General features: G+C 46.2%; 1 protein-coding gene across 1 annotated transcript in view; it reads right to left on the minus strand.

Annotated features, from left to right (window-relative positions):
• Positions 1-12972: 12972 nt before the first annotated feature.
• The window catches only part of LOC124545961, a 252720-nt gene continuing 248108 nt past the window's right edge, over positions 12973-17584 (minus strand). Inside the window, exons 15-16 of the mRNA XM_047124926.1 lie at positions 15432-15619; positions 12973-15371 (exon numbers count right to left, since the gene is read on the minus strand). Of these exons, the coding sequence (XP_046980882.1) occupies positions 14573-15371; positions 15432-15619 (987 nt within the window). The 3' untranslated portion in view covers positions 12973-14572. The remainder of the gene's footprint in view (positions 15372-15431; positions 15620-17584) is intronic.

Raw genomic sequence — 17584 nt, forward strand, 5'->3', positions numbered from 1 at the left:
TGCTTAACTCTCATTCACTCGTAAAAATGTTTTTTGGTTGCACTTTACGAAGCCCGGTGTAACAGTCCCCGAATCCAATGCAAACGTGGAGTACCGGTACTTCAAGTGTTCTAGGTGCTGGTAGTTTATTCTTAAAATAAAGTTCTGTTACAGTTGATACTCTATTTTCATTGCCAATTCTTCAGCGCACACGGTTTCAGCAACACCGCAACGTACTTTGATCATACTTCTAATATGACTTAATAGTTAAGCAACCTGGTTAACTATGGCTGTTTACAGATGTGCATAAAAACATTACGGATTAAAATGGTGCATAGAGGTAATCTCAAAACAGTAGCGTCCCTGCAAAGAACTCGCAAGACTGAGATATCCCCGTAGAGTAAGAATCCTTCTGGAGGGAGCTTTCAAATCGGCAGAAAAATTTTCGCTCCCGACGTACTTTGCCTCGAAAGTCATATAGCTTTATCTAAAATATAGTCATATTTCGCGTTTAATGCTGGCGAGATGCGCAGTTCGCTATGCTCACTCTACGCTCGGCCATGACAGCCACCCTCTGGCGACCAAGACGCCACACACCGAGACAAACCGGTGGACAGCAAGTCATCCAGTTAGGTCACCGTCGTCATTAAGTGTGAGCGCGCACTACGTTTCCTGACCCCTCGCAAGCCTTGGGCATCTGCGTGGCCCATGCTGCGTCCCTGAAAAGTTGAGAAGCAATATTAAGGCTTAGAATTTGGTATTCTGTGTAAACGTTCATTTATTTGACGTAGTTAACCAGATCATTCCTAAAATGTACAGTTATTACGATCTCCTGCTTCGCCTTTGAAGGGTGGAGTGAGCTGTGGGCTGTCAGTTATTTATAGAAAAGATTGCTAACATCACCAGGGTTCCAAAAGAGAGGTTCAAAATGGCTCTGAGCACTATGGGACTTAACATCTGAGGTCATTAGTCCCCTAGAACTTGGAACAACTTAAACCTAACCAACCTAAGGACATCACATACATCCATGCCCGAGGCAGGATTCGAACCTACGACCGTAGCGGTCGGGCGGTTCCAAACTGAAGCGCCTAGAACCGCTCGGCCACTCCGGCCGGCACAAAAGAGAGGGTTCTTACATCTTCGTCAACCTATTTTGTTGTGGATTTACTCTGACGGAAGTGAAATGGCAACCATTAATATAAGCCCGAGGTAAGCCATTGTAAATGAGAAATTCTGATACATTACTAACCGGTGTGGGCGCCAGAATGTAGAAAGCAAGCATGCAAACGTGCATGCATTGTGTTGTGCAGGTATAGGGTGTCAGTTTGTGCGATTTCCATGCCTGTTTCACTTGGTCGCTTAATACAGGGATGGTTAATGCAGTTTGTCAATGACGGTGGACTTGTCATCAGATGATGTCCCGTTTGTGCTCGATTGGAGGCAGATTTGGTGATCGAGCAGGCCAAAGCAAAATGCCGACAGTCTGCAGATCATGTTGGGAACAACAACTTTATTTGGGGAAGCGTTATCCTGTTGGAAAACAGCCCTGGGAATACTATTAATGAATGGCAGCACAACAGGTCCAATCACCAGATTGACGTAAAAGTTTGCAGTGAGGATGCGTGGAAAACCGGGAGAGTGCTCCTGCTGCGAAACGAAATCATGCCCCAGACCATAACTACAGGCGTAGCACGCAGCAGATTGGTTGCAGGCAGTGAAGTGGACTGCTTCTAAGCAACACGAGGCCACCACTGGCACCGATACAGAGCCGGCTTTCATCAGGAGGCACAACAGACCTCGAGTGAGCTCCCGCTCGACGCCACTGAAGTCACAAATGGCGGTGGTCTGGGGTCAGTGGAACGCACGGTACGAGGAGTGTGGCTCGGAGCTGTCCTCGAAGTAACCGATTTGTAGCAGTTCGTTGTGTCGCTGCGGTACCAACTGCTGCCCATATTGCTGCTGCAAATGCAGCACGGTGCGCCTGAGGCACGCGGCGCCTCGTCAGAGTCACGTGACCGTCGAGAGCCTGATCTTCTCGTGGCCTCGTGACTGACTACCTGTGCCGGCACTCCTGTACACCGACTACATTCTTGCCAAGTCTTTCTGCATTATCGAAGAAGGGAAATCTATCTTCTCGCAGCCGTGTTACAAGACCTCGTTCAACCTCAGAGAGGTAGTGATAATGACGTCTTCCTTGCCTTAATGGCATTGTTGACTAACATAAAACCACCACGTCCAATCGCAAAGGTAACTAATGCTCACGACCGTTACAGTGTGTACTTAAAGCAAACCTCATTTGCATCCTCATAGTGGTGCTAGTAGCAACACTCGTATGCGAATGGCACTGAATTCAAGTAGACGTCATTTTTCAGGTGATTATGTAGCACGACTCCTTGTTCCTCGATTTTTTATGTCATTGTGGATGAAACATCCTTCCACAAAAACATAAGAGAGACTACGTTTGGTTGGAGCCCACTAGTTTATACGAGCATTTCAGGGGCTTTTGCCCAAGCCACTGGGCCAAAAAGCTAAAATGGATAGCATGAGATGTAAGAAGCGCTAGCACAAAAGCATCTCCTTACTCGTAGGCAACTTTCACGGTAGGGCCCAGGTTTGTAGCGGCTGTGTGTGGCGATGACGGCAACGGAGCGGTCCTTTTGGATACGGACTACTCTCCCTGTCGATTATCAGCTTAGTTCTCTCCTCCCTCCATTCTCTTGTCATTTAATCACGTATCTCGGAATTTTTTTCGTCGATTTCGACAAGTTACTTGAAAAGCGCAACACATGCGACACCTCTACGAAAAACAACTTCCCGCTGCAGCGGCTGGCTAAGCCACACGCGCGTCTCACTCACACAGTAATCTTTCAGTCATACGGAGCGCTTCTTCAATTAATTTGAGGTCCCTATGCTGCCGTATGGTTGTGAGTATTGGGCTCTGAACGAAAATTACAAGAGAGCTGTTAAAAAAGCAGTAATGAAATTCCTAACATGAACACCGGAATATACTCTTAGACAAGAACCATCAGACAGGAATTTAATGCATTTAATAGAAATGAACAGATGCAAGCAGATGTTACTAAGGGAAGACAATAGATTTGCGAAAAAAGGCTTTTTCTACAAACTTATCGGGCGCCCAAGGGAGAGATGGAAGGGTGGTCTCTTAATCCTTGTTTGAACGCACGGACCACAGTTACAATGATGATCATTATTACAATTTGGACTTGCTGCAGCCTAAAAAGACTTAATAAACGAGATACTGTTCGTGCAACTGCAGCTGCGCACCCAAGATCACAGAAACGTGTGCGTGACGTGTGTGCTCCTCAGACTGCGGGAGAACAGCGGGCCAGCAAACCCCTTCAGCGGCTACCCGATTTCGGTTTTCTGTGGTTTCTCAATATCACTGAATGCAGATGTTACTATTTCGTTTCGCAACCTTTCCAAACGCCAGCTTGTACTACCTGTCGAATGACCTCGCTGACGGCAGGACGTTAAACCATCTTCTTCCATTAGGTTGTAAGGCCAGCCAGTGCTGATGTAACCGATAATCGAGGAACAGCTGAAGTGACGTGTGATTTCAAGGCATGGGGTGATAGAATCACTAAAAGCATGTTACGTAACTGCCTGGCCTCAGTTACATGTGCGTTAAGTTACTCATCTCCGATAACGAAAAAAATTCGTCGAGAGCAGGCGTCCTGACTCACGTAAAAAACGAATGAAGCAAGAAGATGATGATCAGTTTTCAGCCAAGTCACGTCAGTCGATAGTTAGATTTTTCGACATCTTTTCCGACTAGATGGTTTTTCTTTAGATTAGAGGGACCTGGGGAAACACGAAAACGGCTTGCCTCAAAGGGTGCAGGCCGAACACAAGAAGAACTTAGATACAGGAACCATCGGTATAACCGTAGTCAGGGCCGGTGGCAAAGGGGGGGGGGGGGAGCTACGGGGACTGTAGCCTCCCCCCTTCCAACGGAATACGATATTACACTGGATAAAACGTCTTCAGAAATCAGCGAATATATTACTTCAGCAGATTCAGAAGGTGAGCTGAAATTACGGAAGAAAAAGTGGGCTGATGAAAGTAAAAGATCTGAAACAGCAACTGAAGATTGAAAGAACTGTGACAATCAGTTTTTCCCAAATGTATATGTTTTATTTCAAATATTTGGGACTACTCCTGTCGCCGAAAGCGCTCCGGAACGAAGCTTCTCTACTTTGAGACGAATAAAGACTTTTTTGCGTAACACAGTGGGGCAGTTGAGACTAAATGGATTGGCTCTTGCAAATATCTTCTGTATTCATAAAATTAATGAAAACTTATTCGTTGTAAGTTGACCTTTTTATGGTTTATGTAATTTATAAAATGTCCCATATTAAAATAAGTTTTTTTTACCCTAAACTCCAAAACAGTTACGAAAAAGTACTTGAAGTAGGGGACTGATGACCTCAGCTGTTAAGTCCCACAGTGCTCAGAGCCATTTGAGCCTACTTTAAGCAACACCAAATTTTACCAATTTGTAGATGGAGAGTCTACTTTTGTTAAGCGATATTCCATTCCCCCAAACACCTGGCCCCTTGACCGACTTCTAGAATCACCTCTGACAGTAGGAAATTGAAGCTGTGTTGGGAAAGTGCCAGAACTCCAAGCGCTAATAGGAAGCACTGACGCTCAAATCGTTACAGGCACTGAAAGCTGGCTAAAGTCGGAGATAAGTTACGCCAAAATTTTTTGCGAAAGACCTGTTCAGAAACGTTTCTTGCTCTTAGAAGTAGTTTATCTTATAGTGAAATTGAAGTACATAATTCCTGTGAGTTAGTATGGGTAGAGATCATTCTTGGCAACCTGCATTAAATAATAACTGGATCCTTTTACCGATCTCCCAACTCAGATGTGGCGCATTACCTCGCAGTTTGGTCTCCTTCCCCACTTCAACCAACCAGCCTCTTTTGGAGTACGATGCGCCGTGTTGAATCCTTACAAGATAGGATTAACGGAGTACATCGAGAAAGTTCAAAGAAGGGCAGCACGTTTTGTATTATCGAGAAACAGGGGAGTGAGTGTCGCGGATATGGAGTCGATATCATTAAAACAAAGGCGTTTTTCGTTGCGGAGATATTTTCTCGTGAAATTTCAATCACCAACTTTCACCTTCGATTACGAAAATATTTTGCTGACGGCGACCTACGTAAAGAGAAACGATCATCGTAATAAAATAAGGGAAATTTGAGCTTGCATGAAAAAAATATAATACTCCTTTTTTCTGCGTGCTCTTCGAGAGTGGACTAATAGAGAATTAGTGCCTCTGCCAGGCACTTAAGTATGATTTGCGGAATAGCCATGTAGATGTAGATGTTGATCTGGTTGTGATACTCCAGACTTTTATCAAATGGTTCAAATGGCTCTGAGCACTATGGGACTTAACTTCTAAGGTCATCAGTCCCCTAGAACTTATAACTACTTAAACCTAACTAACCTAAGGACATCACAGACATCCATGCCCGAGGCAGGATTCGAACCTGCGACCGTAGCGGTCACGCGGTTCCAGACTGTAGCGCCTTTAACCGCTTGGCCACCCCGGCCGGCAGACTTTTATCAACGAAGGAATATGTGGAAGAATGTCTTATGCGTGCGTGACGCTTGCTTTCTTTTGATAAGGTTTTACACTTTTTTTTCTCTAAAGTTGAATGTGTTTAAAAGCGCACCCTTTTGGATGGACATTCCTTCCCAGCTGCGTAAATTCGCCTCAATACACCAATATAAGCGCACATAGATTATTAATCGCTGTATCTTTATCGTGACGATGATACACTTCGCAGAATTAATTGTTTTGATGCGTTTTTGTCAAAGGGAATTTATTCAAAGTTGATAAGGGCTTATGCGTTTACAAACAAATTGTCAAACCAAAGTGTCCCATTGAAAATTTCTCTTGGAGAAGGTCGACCTTGAACTGCAATCACAAATGAAAACATCGAGAAACTGCTTGATATAGTGGACAATCGGCGAATAAATGTGTGTGAATTAGGTGACGACTTAAACATGTAAGAAGGAAACTCACGGAATGTTTTACATGAGTAGTTAATTGTGAGAAAGGTGTGTCGAAGATATACATGGAGTCCCATAAATGTTGCCACAAACTTGGAGGGGTTGTAGAGGGTGTCTTGAAGAACAAATCGGAGACAGGAACCCGCGTCCACAAACCGCACCCAACAACGCTACAGGGCCACTAGGCCTTCGGAAGCAAATGTGACGTTGTACGCTGATGGACCGCAGGCCGAAAGTCTCGCAATGTTGTGATTCAGTGATCGCGATTGATTGCAACGAGCGCCACTGGAAAAGACGGAGTTTGCAGATGCGTAGAAAGGCCTTGTCTCCTATATATGCGATGCGCTGTTGCCTCGGTGGATGTCGGTTTGGGACACAGTATCCATTCGCAGTTTATTTTTCTCCTGGAACCATCCAAAATCTCCAATGTCTTCGGTATGCAGAAGAAACTAGACTGCAGAGGGAAACCCGTGTCCGCAACCGTCTTCTAGCAAGGAAAGAGAGCGTCGCATTCATAAGAGACAAGGCCTTTCTACACAGCGGGCAGCTCCATCTTCTCCACTAGAGATCGTTGTAGTCAGTCGCGATAGTAGTAGGGAGTGGGTGTTTGTAGCACACTTTTGCTATCAAATTGATATGCAAATTTATTAAATTGATCAATTAATGACCCCTGCCCCCGCCCAACCCCGCCGCCGACCACGCCCATCCCCGCCACGAGATGACGTCACGTGTTTTCTCAGCTGCGCGTGTGCCCCAGCACCCTCCTCCCCCTCCCCCTCCCCACCCACAAACCACCTCCTCCCCCCAACCTACTGTATTGGTTGGAATTACGAATTTTCGTGGGAATTTCTTTGTCGCAGGGCTGTACTGACATCCCACCCCACCACCCACACGGAAATTGGCAGGGAATTAAAAATTGGCAGTACCCTTTCTGGGACTCAAACCCTGGTCCTCCTGCGCGGAAAGCCCAAGTGCACACTCCTAACGCAATTAAATCACCATAGGCGCTTGGAATTGATGGGAAATTAAAATTAGTGGTGTCCTTTCTGGGGCTCGAACCCTAATTCTACGGTGTGGAAAGCCAGAGTGCACCCCGAACACATGGAAACTGTCCAGATGCGGGACAGGAAGGTTAGCTTAGTGTACTTTATTTATTATAGTCGGGAAACTGAGGCAAATACCGTCCTAATTACGTAATTAATCAGAAAGATGTCCCAATTATACAACTACATGCATAGCGCTGCACAAGGATGGCGTAAAATCGCAATACAGCGCAAAAACTGACGATACCATACAACTGGTGTTATCCTGCTGGGAAAGAATTTCGCAGTACCACTCGAAACCAGCGACGGAAACACTCAAACTGTACCCTACACCTACAACCTGATGAGAAAAAGATTGGGATGTTACGTATTATCTTTATTCTTTTTGGTGGGAAATACGTTTAACTGACGAGATGCTGGTGTTGGACAGAGAGGAGTTTAAAAAGAGTATTATCTGCAAGCATACAGTATCTATCGTTGTTTGACGCCTACTTCAAATCACCCTGCAGCCCACCTAACCGAGGCCAATTCACGCTATCACAGCTAATGGAAAAAAATGCGTCACTGTTCTGATTACACTTTGAGATTGTTGTGAAAAAATCAGGAGTCGTACTGAACAGGTCATAGCGCATCAGATGTACTGGGGAAAATCCTCGTCCTAAAAGACTGCAGAGGAAGCGGTAGTTGAACGTGCGTTCTCCTCGATGTACAATCACGAACTGCCGAAAATCGAGGCCCTCTCCTCTCCCCTCCCTCCCTCCAACCTCCAACCACCAACCACCTACTGGGCAGATGGTCGGAGGGAGGGAGCTACTCCGCCAGGAGCCTCGTGACACGTGCTGGCCGCTGGCCGCCTTGAGACGATGGTCCTTCGCCAGCACAAAAGCAGGTATAGTTAACTAAACAATAGGAGATAAAAGAACGGCTGTCCCGAATGCATCTTGGTCGTTTAAAGGATAGTGACAAAACACTCCCCCCCCCCCTTAATGGTTAGGGGGCGCACCTGCAGCGACGAGCTGTCACAGACTAGACAGGTCCTCAATGCCTGGAATAGACCTATAATTTGGGATGGAAAACGCTTTTATAATTGCGTAGGCTTCCGCGGCCAGAGTCAGTCGACATTAAAGTTTTCTGGGTAGACCCAGACGAAGGCCGCTGCAATCGTGGCCGAAACGTTGGTTTTTCTCCAGCAGCAGTAATTTTTACATTATGACGCGGTACTATACCCAGAAAACGCTTTTGTTTAACGTCACGTGGGACACTCCAGCTGAGACCGGGGGGAGAGGCACAGTCTCGAAGGGAAGTCGCCCGCCGTCCTGCGCTGGACTATTTGACATCAACTCGACTCGTATAATAAAGCAACTATCCAAAAAAGGAAAAGAAAGCATTCACGACGATAATAAATGTCATCTTTCCGTGAAAATAGACAAAGTCCATTTTCATTTAGTTTTATGAGCAAAATCGGCGTAGTTTTTTGCGTTCGACTGCACTCGCATCTCATTATTTTGTCACGTCCAGCAAAGTGTACGGCCACCGATCATAAATGATCAGCAGAGACGTACCAACTCTGCGTAAAATCAGAAAAAAAACTTCGACTATTTTGATTCAAAAACTACCGACCAGCGCAGAATGTCGTCGTTATTTCGAAATTACATTGATCATGAGCGTCACTTTGCATGCTGAATAATTTTTTTTTTTTGTTCCTTTTTCTGTAGAAGGATTACACTCACCAGGAAGGTCAAATGGGAATCCGCGGAGGGAACACGATGTTCTTTTCGTGGAACACTATTGAGAAATGACATCTGGAGCTGACCGCAGAGGGATTCTACAGCCCACAACATACATTTCGCTTAAGGACTGTGCTGTTAATAACACGATCGTCGCGACCGCGTTACCATCATCCTGCATAAAAAGCGGTCTTGAGTCTACAGGTACACCCATGAGCCGCTGATAGTATTACGCTTTCTGGTAGCAATGCAGTCAACGATTTTGAATTACGTCTATCCATTCAACCACTTACATGCATTGGATCCTGTAGAAACATCTTTTAATGATTACAGCCACTGCTGAATCATATTCGTGGCACACTCATATCTGCCGGCCGGTGTGGCCGAGCGGTTCTAGGTGCTTCAGTCTGGAACCGCGTGACCGCTACGGTCGCAGGTTCGAATCCTGCCTCGGACATGGATGTGTGTGATGTCCTTAGGTTGGTTAGGTTTAAGTAGTTCTAAGTTCTAGGGGACTGATGACCTCAGCAGTTGAGTCCCATTGTGCTCAGAGCCAGTAGACTTTCTATTCCATCCAACAGGCCATGTAAGTGTCGTTTACTTGCACAGTGGACAGACATGTCATTTGCGAATGATATCTTCCACATTTACCGCCTTGACTTTGTCAAGAACATAACGCACGTCGTCGGCATCGTGAGGTCCATCGTGCAGCAGTTTCCTCCATTTTGTGGCAAGTGTTGTCTTCCATTACTTTGGGACTTACCTTGTGCTAACCATCCGTGAGTTGGTTGCGATGTTTAGAACTGCGTAGCACGCTGCAACTACGGTGGTTCCGTCTGGGCTGTCGATACGTTTCCACCGCGAGAGACCGGCTATGCGGATCGACATGTGGCGTGGTAAGCTCTATTGTCCGACTCGTTTTTCTGTCGATGTATTCTAGAGTCAGGGCAGCTTCTTTGTTATAGTGATTCACATTAATTCATTTTGGGCTCTCTCTAAGGACTGCTCTTTATGCTGGAGACATTATTGTTGAGTGCTCTCTTGTTCTTTTGCCTGATCCTTTGCAAGTCAATTGCTCATCTAGCGGCTGTTTTAATGTTAGTGATACGTTGGAGAACTTCTGACTAGGCTACGTCTCAGTTAAGTGTCCGTTTCTGACAACTGTTGTAAGAAACGAAGTCCGACGCCTGGGACAGATCAGCAGATGATTGACCTGATAGAGAACAATGATAGTTGGCACATCTCCGAATGCCATCCCTTCCATCTTCCGGCAATTCTGTTAATTCTGACTTCACACCACTGTTGATTCTTTCTTTTACTTTCTTAATGCTTCTTCGGTATGCAGGTTGAACAAAGGAAGAAGAATGGTTCGCTGTCTTGCGCAGTTTTTAATCCGAACAGGTCACTCTTGCTGTTCTGTTCTTATTGTTGAGTCTCGATTCTTGTGCATATTAGACTGTGTAGCGTATGCCCGACCATACATTCCGTTATAGCCGCTTTGATGCAACAGTTTAGTAGGGGATGTCGTCTCCATAAATTGGGCTACATAGCATTCGATGCATTCTAGAAATCTCTTGCTATAAGTTCCTCTCCCCTTCGTCTACGTTTGGTCCTCACCAGACGGGTAGTTGTTGTGACTAGTCGTGTGACGTCATCACGTCTGTTTCCGGAGGAATGGGTAAGAGAATACCAGAAATGGCGTCTACTGAGGCACGTAATTTTGTGGTAATCTAGGCCGCCTCGAGGAACAGAGCACGTTCCATGCGGACTCCTGTGCCAGAGTAGAGGGCTGTCGTGCGGCCCTCCTGAGGAGTGCCGGGTCCCTGCGCCTGCTGCCAGCTTGCAGGCAGCGCTGCCTTCTGCTCGTCCGTCCTCCTTTCTGCCCACTGGATGCAGAGAGCCGCCACCGGATCCCCCTCTAACTCCCACAGCTCAGTGGCCTCCCAGCAGCGTGCTAACCTACTGGAGTACAATAGAAGGGAAGGAAACGGAACAACGTATCCGCTGCTTCTTCCGCGCAGCTTCTTGTGTGTGTTTATAGGATATATACTTCATTATTTATTGGTGATGTACGCTGTTTCTTAATTGTAAGCGTGCCCATCCTTCATGCTTTCCACTGCCTCGGCGACTACCACTGCTGTGCTCGTCGTGATGGTACAGCCCACTGATCACTGCTGTGAGGCCCGGTCTCGGAGCTGCCGTGGTGCTGAAAAACAAAAACTCTAAACCAGCACTAAGCGAAGTGGGGAGGGGATTAAGGTAACTACGGGCGAGAGGAGTTCAAATTCGCATACAGCCGCTGTGATCGAGATGGCGTAGCCGGCAGGCAGCACGGATTACTGCGTAAAATCTTCAGTATTTATTGGCACTGCTGAAAGGCAAAGTATTTGCCATCTGCCTAGTTTGTAACGCTCGCACTTCACTGTAGTGAGAATACGAGTTCTTGTCCCTGTGACAAATTTTGTAACTAGATTAGAAGTTGTGGGACTAGATGCAGAATAAATGAACCATGTACGGTACTCTAGTTTATAGCGAAGGGTACAAAGTTGAAGTCACAAAAAAGTAACAAAACAAATCGATAATTTTATTTCGTGTGGTAAAAAATAACAAATTAACAGTATGTACCAGTAAATAAATAACAACAGAATGTAACAGAAGTAACACGTATGTTACAGATGTTAAAATGTACAATCGTGTGAACTTCCTTGCTGTCTGCTTATTGTCTTGATTCAAAAAGGTGCTTCTGTGTGGGAAATTAGTTTGGTGACAAATGAGATGTACCGTGTGTGGATCTGTGCGCAATGTAGTGTTCGTTTTTTCCTTTCTTATCGTACAGTCACCTACCCACTTTTTTTGGTTTAGTCATTCAAATTTCTGCACCTATCTTTAATTGTACCTTACATTTGAGAAGGTTGAGTCCGTAGGGATATCGATTGAATAGCAGAAAATCCAATTCGTACGAGGTCTCTTAAAAATTGGTTTCCTGCAGTTAGAATCAGAGATCGGTGAAGCTGTTATCAGAAATAACGTGTTACTCCTCGTTTCCTCCGAACCATCACTATTACGGAGATTTTGATAAATATCCTAGGAACCGATTTAAATCGTACGGCATTGTTGATTTGTTTCCTTGGTTCTCAGTGGAAATAGCCAAACCAATGGGACACTATCATCGTCTTGTTCCGTTTTGAATTATATCCGTCACAGTATTTATTATTCTCAGTATTAGGAACTAGAGAATAGTGCAGACAGTAATATGTAACGCCTCGCAATGAATACAAACCGTTGGATACGACTCGATACGACTCCTCTCGACTCGTTTAGTAATTGGCAGTAGGAGAAGCGGGAAGAAACAACCATTTATCCTACGTATTTAAACCAGAATGAAGAAAGGTGTTTACGATGGCATTTCAAATGATTTTTTCAGCGTTAAAAAATTCTTTTTCTTGTCAGCTTATGTAAGGTACTGTACTGCGACTCTCACTGGTGCAGGATTTATTGATTTGCACAGTGAAGTCAACTGCGTTGCAGACCTGGCCCCAACCTCACCGTCGTGCCTGTTGAAGATCTATTATGATTAGAGGTCCGCTTAAACGCTGTTCGCTATTGCCATAGCGACCTTTCTACTAAAGTTCGTAATGCTGACTTCAGTTAGCATGCAAAATGAAGTAATCTTCGATTACGCTACTGATAGGCAACAACAGGCGAAATACCCTCAGAAGTCAAGAAGAACGTAATAATGCCATGAAATGTGGGAATAACCGAACTGTCAGTGTAGTAAGTTATCGTTGCAAGATACTAACAGAAGTTATTTACAGAAGAATGGAAAAACTGGTAGAAGTCGACCCCGGGGATTCCGGAAAAATGTAGGAACACGCGAGGCAATGCTTGACCTTACGACTTACCTTAGAAGATAGGATAAGGAAAGGCCAGTCTACGTTTGTAGCATTTGTAGCCTCAGAGAAAGCTTTTGACGACATTGACTGGAATACTCTTGAAATTCTGAAAGTAGCAGGGATAAAATACAGGGAGCGAAAGGCTATTTACAACTTGTACAGAAACTAGACGGCAGTTATAAAAGTCGAGGGTCATGAAAGAGAAGTCGTGGTTGAGAAGAGAGTGAGACAGGGCTGTAGCCTATCCCCAATGATAATCAATCTGAACATTGAAGAAGCAGTAAAGGAACCCAAAGAAGAAATTGGAGTAGGAAAAGGGAAAAGCTATAAAAACTTTGAGGTTTGTCGATGACATTGTAATTCTGTAGGAGACAGCAGAGGACTTGGAAGAGCAGTTGAGGGAAGATTGTCTTCAAAGCACATAAGATAACATCAGTAAAAGTAAAACAACGATAAAGAAATGTAGTCGAATTAAACTAGGTAACGCTGAGGGAATGAAATTGGGAAATGAGGCATTGAAAGTAGTAGATGAATCTTGCTATTTAGGCAGAAAAACAACTGGTCATGGCTAAAGTAGAGAATATATAGAATGTACACTGCCAACGGCAAGAAAAGCATTTCTGAAGAAGAGAAATTTATTAACATCGAATACAGATGTAAGTATTAGGAAATCTTTTCTTGAACTACTTGTCTAGGCATGTAGCCATGTATGAAAGTGAAACGTGGACATAAACAATTTAGACGAAAACAGAATAGAAGCCTTTGAAATGTGGTGCAACAGAAAAATAAAGACTCGATGGGTTGATCACGCAATTAATCAGGAGGTACTGTATAGAACAGAGGAGAAAAGAAATTTGTAACGCAATTTGAGCAAAAGAAGGAATCGGTTGGTAGGGCACATTCTGAGACATCAAGGGATACCAACTTACTATTGGAGGGGAGTGTGGGGAGAAAATTCGTACGGGGAGACCAAGAGACAATGAGCAGACTCATAAGGATGTAGGTTGCAGTATTTGTTCGGAGATTGAGCCAGAGCTCATAGATAGAGTAGCATGGAGAACTGCATAAAACCATTCTTCGAACTGAAGATAGTACAACAGCAACAACAACAAGCACAACTTAAGTAAATTATGTTATTCTAAAAACGCGGGAGTTAGAAATGTTCGCGTTTATGAAGAAGATCAAACACGTAGGCGCAGTTGAAGGTAAATCCAACTACCGAGATTTAGTATAAAACACTTGCATGGTGTATGCTGTGAATATTGTTCAGGTGTGTGGAATCTGAATTATATGTACTGAAAAGAGAAATAAATCTTCTACAAAGTCAGCCAACAGAACGAATGAGAAGCTTGGACAGTGTAGGGGAGATGATACAAAATGTGAAGTAGCAGACAGTTGTGAAAGATGTCTAGTTCCTCACGAAGGCATTAATTATAAATTCCGGGATCTTCTTTTCTAGATGGAATGTGTGAACATTATTACCCAAATATTGCTTCACAGAGTCCACAAAGATGTAATCAGATTAAATACAACGTGCACGGAGGTAGTCATCTTCCCTGTACTGATCACCTGTGCTACCATTGAATGGGGCGTCTCCCACTGTGGATTGGATTGCACCGACTGTACGCGTACGTGAGCAACGACATTCCTCTGTCTGATACAGCCGTTTCGTACACTTTGTTGTTGAGGTGATCGGCGGAAATTGGTTCCGTTCGGACAGCATGCATCCCTGAGTTCTGAAATATGTAATGACGTTCAAGAACGTACTTGCGTCGAACGACTTTCCCGAGCATCGATACATAACGCATTGTCTGTATGTAATATGGTGATTCGGTTACAGTTTTCTTGTCAAGGAATACATCAATGGTGCGAGAACGACGAAACTTCACCATATTTTCAGTTTCTGCCAAGGTATGTTGGAGAAGGGCCACCACATTGTAGATTCCTTGACTTCATTTTTGGAAGTGTCCTTGTCTCCGGCAGTTTTGTTACCACCCGAAGGCATTGGAGTCACCATACCCAGCAGGTTTGGCACCATCTTGCCACTGCTTGTGGGCCTCCCGGTGGCGTTCTTGGGCGGCACCCTCTTGGGCATCGCGGGCACGTCCGCCGTCGCGTTGGCCGCCGTGGTGTTGACGAGCGTCGAGTTGTCCAGCCAGAGCCAGCGGCGCTTGATCATGTCGGCCGCCTTCTCGGCGATCATGACGACGGGCGCGCTGGAGGCGGCGCTGACGACGAACGGCATGACGGAGGCGTCGACGACGCGCAGCCCCTGCACGCCGCGCACGCGCAGCTCGGCGTCCACGACGGCGTTGGGGTCGAAGTCGGCGCCCATCTTGCACGTGCCCGCCGGGTGGTGCATCGTCCTCGTGTACTGCAGCGCCACGCACTGCCAGTAGGCGAACGAGCCGAACAGGAAGCTGCGGCAGCGCGGCAGCGGCGTGGGGTCGAGCGCGACCCCAAGGCTGCGCAGCGCGCGCGTCTGCGACAGCCGCGCCCCCACCAGCAGCGCCTCGATCAGCACGTAGAGGTCGCGCCGCTCCGAGAAGTAGCCGGGGAAGATCTGCGGCGGGCGCAGCGGGTCCGTCGTGTTGATCCTGACGATGCCGCGGCTGCGCGGCCGCAACACCGCCGGCCGCACCACGATGCGGTTGTAGTAGGCCAGCGGCTGCGCCGTGGCGTTGCTGTGGCAGCGCGGCGCGGGCGCCGCCGTGGCGTTGGAGGCGGCTGTGGCGTTGGCGCGCAGCCGCGCCTCCAGAGCCCGCGTCGCGTTGTCGATGGCGGCGCTGAAGCAGGACGCGTTGGCCGCGGCAGCCGCCTGCGGCGCGCCGGCCGAGCCGTTCGCCGGCACCAGCTCGGACTCGAACAGGAACTGGATGTCCGGGTAGTGCTGCGGCAGCTTCGCGTACTGCGACCGCATGAACGCCGTCACCTGCCGCAGAAGGGCTCGTTATGGCGGCGGTCGCCGTAAAAGGCAGTGAGTGCATCGAGGACACTAGCAGAGAGACAAGTACAGTAGCCACCTGAGAAAAACGTCCTTTCCTTCCATCCTGCGGCTGCCCACCGTCAATGCTATGGGCTATTCGAGAAGTACTGATCTACCAGTACATCAATGTCAGCCTTTATATGTTTCACTGTCGTCCTCTTTCTCTTTCATCTACATCTACATGATTACTCTGCAATTCACATTTAAGTGCTTGGCAGAGGGTTCATCGAACCACAATCGTACGATCTCTCTACCATTCCACTCCAGAACAGCGCATGGGAAAAACGAACACCTAAACCTTTCTGTTCGAGCTCTGGTTTCTCTTATTTTATTTTGATGATCATTTCTACCTATGTAGGTTGGGCTCAACAAAATATTTTCGCATTCGGAAGAGAAAGTTGGTGACTGAAATTTCTTAAATATATCTCGCCGTGACGAAAAACGTCTTTGCTGTAATGACTTCCATCCCAAGTCGCGTATCATATCTGCCACACTCTCTCCCCTATTACGTGATAATACAAAACGAGCTGCCCTTTTTTGCACCCTTTCGATATCCTCCGTCAATCCAACCTGGTAAGGATCCCCCACCGCGCAGCAATATTCTAACAGAGGACGAACGAGTGTAGTGTAAGCTGTCTCTTTAGTGGACTTGTCGCATCTTCTAAGTGTCCTGCCAATGAAACGCAACCTTTGACTCGCCTTCCCCACAATGTTATCTATGTGGTCTCTCCAACTGAAGTTGTTCGTAATTTTAACACCCAGGTACTTAGTTGAATTGACAGCCTTGAGAATTGTACTATTTATCGAGTAATCGAATTCCAACGGATTTCTTTTGGAACTCGTGTGGATCACCTCACACATTTCGTTATTTAGCGTCAACTGCCACCTTCCACACCATACAGCAATCTTTTCTAAATTGCTTTGCAACTGATACTGGTCTTCGGATGACCTTACTAGACGGTAAATTACTGCATCATCTGCGAACAACCTAAGAGAACTGCTCCGATTGTCACCCAGGTCATTTGTATAGATCAGGAACAGCAGAGGTCCCAGGACGCTTCCCTACATTTTCTATGTACAGGGCCAAACAGAAAGAGGCAAATTCTAGTGAAACATGCATGTAGCAAGAAATGGACGGTAAAAGCCTTCCATTGGCCGGATAAAACGAAAGTGTATTTTGACCAAACACCGCGTTTCAGTACTTGTGTACACAGTACGAGTATTGGATGTGGTGAGTGCATGATAGTCGAAGAATGTTTACAGGCGACAAAGACGCAGTTATCAACACCTTATTGAGTTTGAACGATGTCACGACAAGGTCGCGCGGTTCCAGACTGTAGCGCCTAGAACGGCTCGGCCACCCCGTCCAGCTGCAGTAATCAGCTGAGAAGAATGCCTGCGGGCGATGAGACGGAAAGCGGGGGACACTCCCTCCCGTGGTGTCCTTCCGCTCTGCGACTGCCCACGGTTAGTGTTACGGGCCGTTCGATAAGTGTACCGCGCTTGTCCGTGCCCTTCTGGAGTATTCTTGTGCGGTATGTGAGCCTCATCACGTAGGAATGACGGAGGACATCCAAAAAGATCAAATAGACAGAAGAGAGAGTGCAGCGAGTATAATACACAAACTGGGGTGGCAATCATTGAAACAGAGGTGTTTTCCGTGGCGGCAGGATCGTCTCATGAAATTTCAGTCTCCAACTTTCTCCCCAGAATACGAACATATTTTCTTGGCGCCAACATACATGCCAGAAATGATCATCGCGATAAAATAAGAGAAATTAAAACTCTCCGCGCGCTGTTCGCTAGTGGAACGGTTAAAAAAAAACAGCTTGAAGGTGGTTTGATGAACACTCTGCCGGCACTTAATTTTGAAATGCAGAGCGATCATGAAGATGTAAATGTAGACCAGTA

This window comes from Schistocerca americana, chromosome 8 (assembly GCF_021461395.2).
Source record: "Schistocerca americana isolate TAMUIC-IGC-003095 chromosome 8, iqSchAmer2.1, whole genome shotgun sequence".
NCBI lineage: Eukaryota > Metazoa > Arthropoda > Insecta > Orthoptera > Acrididae > Schistocerca > Schistocerca americana.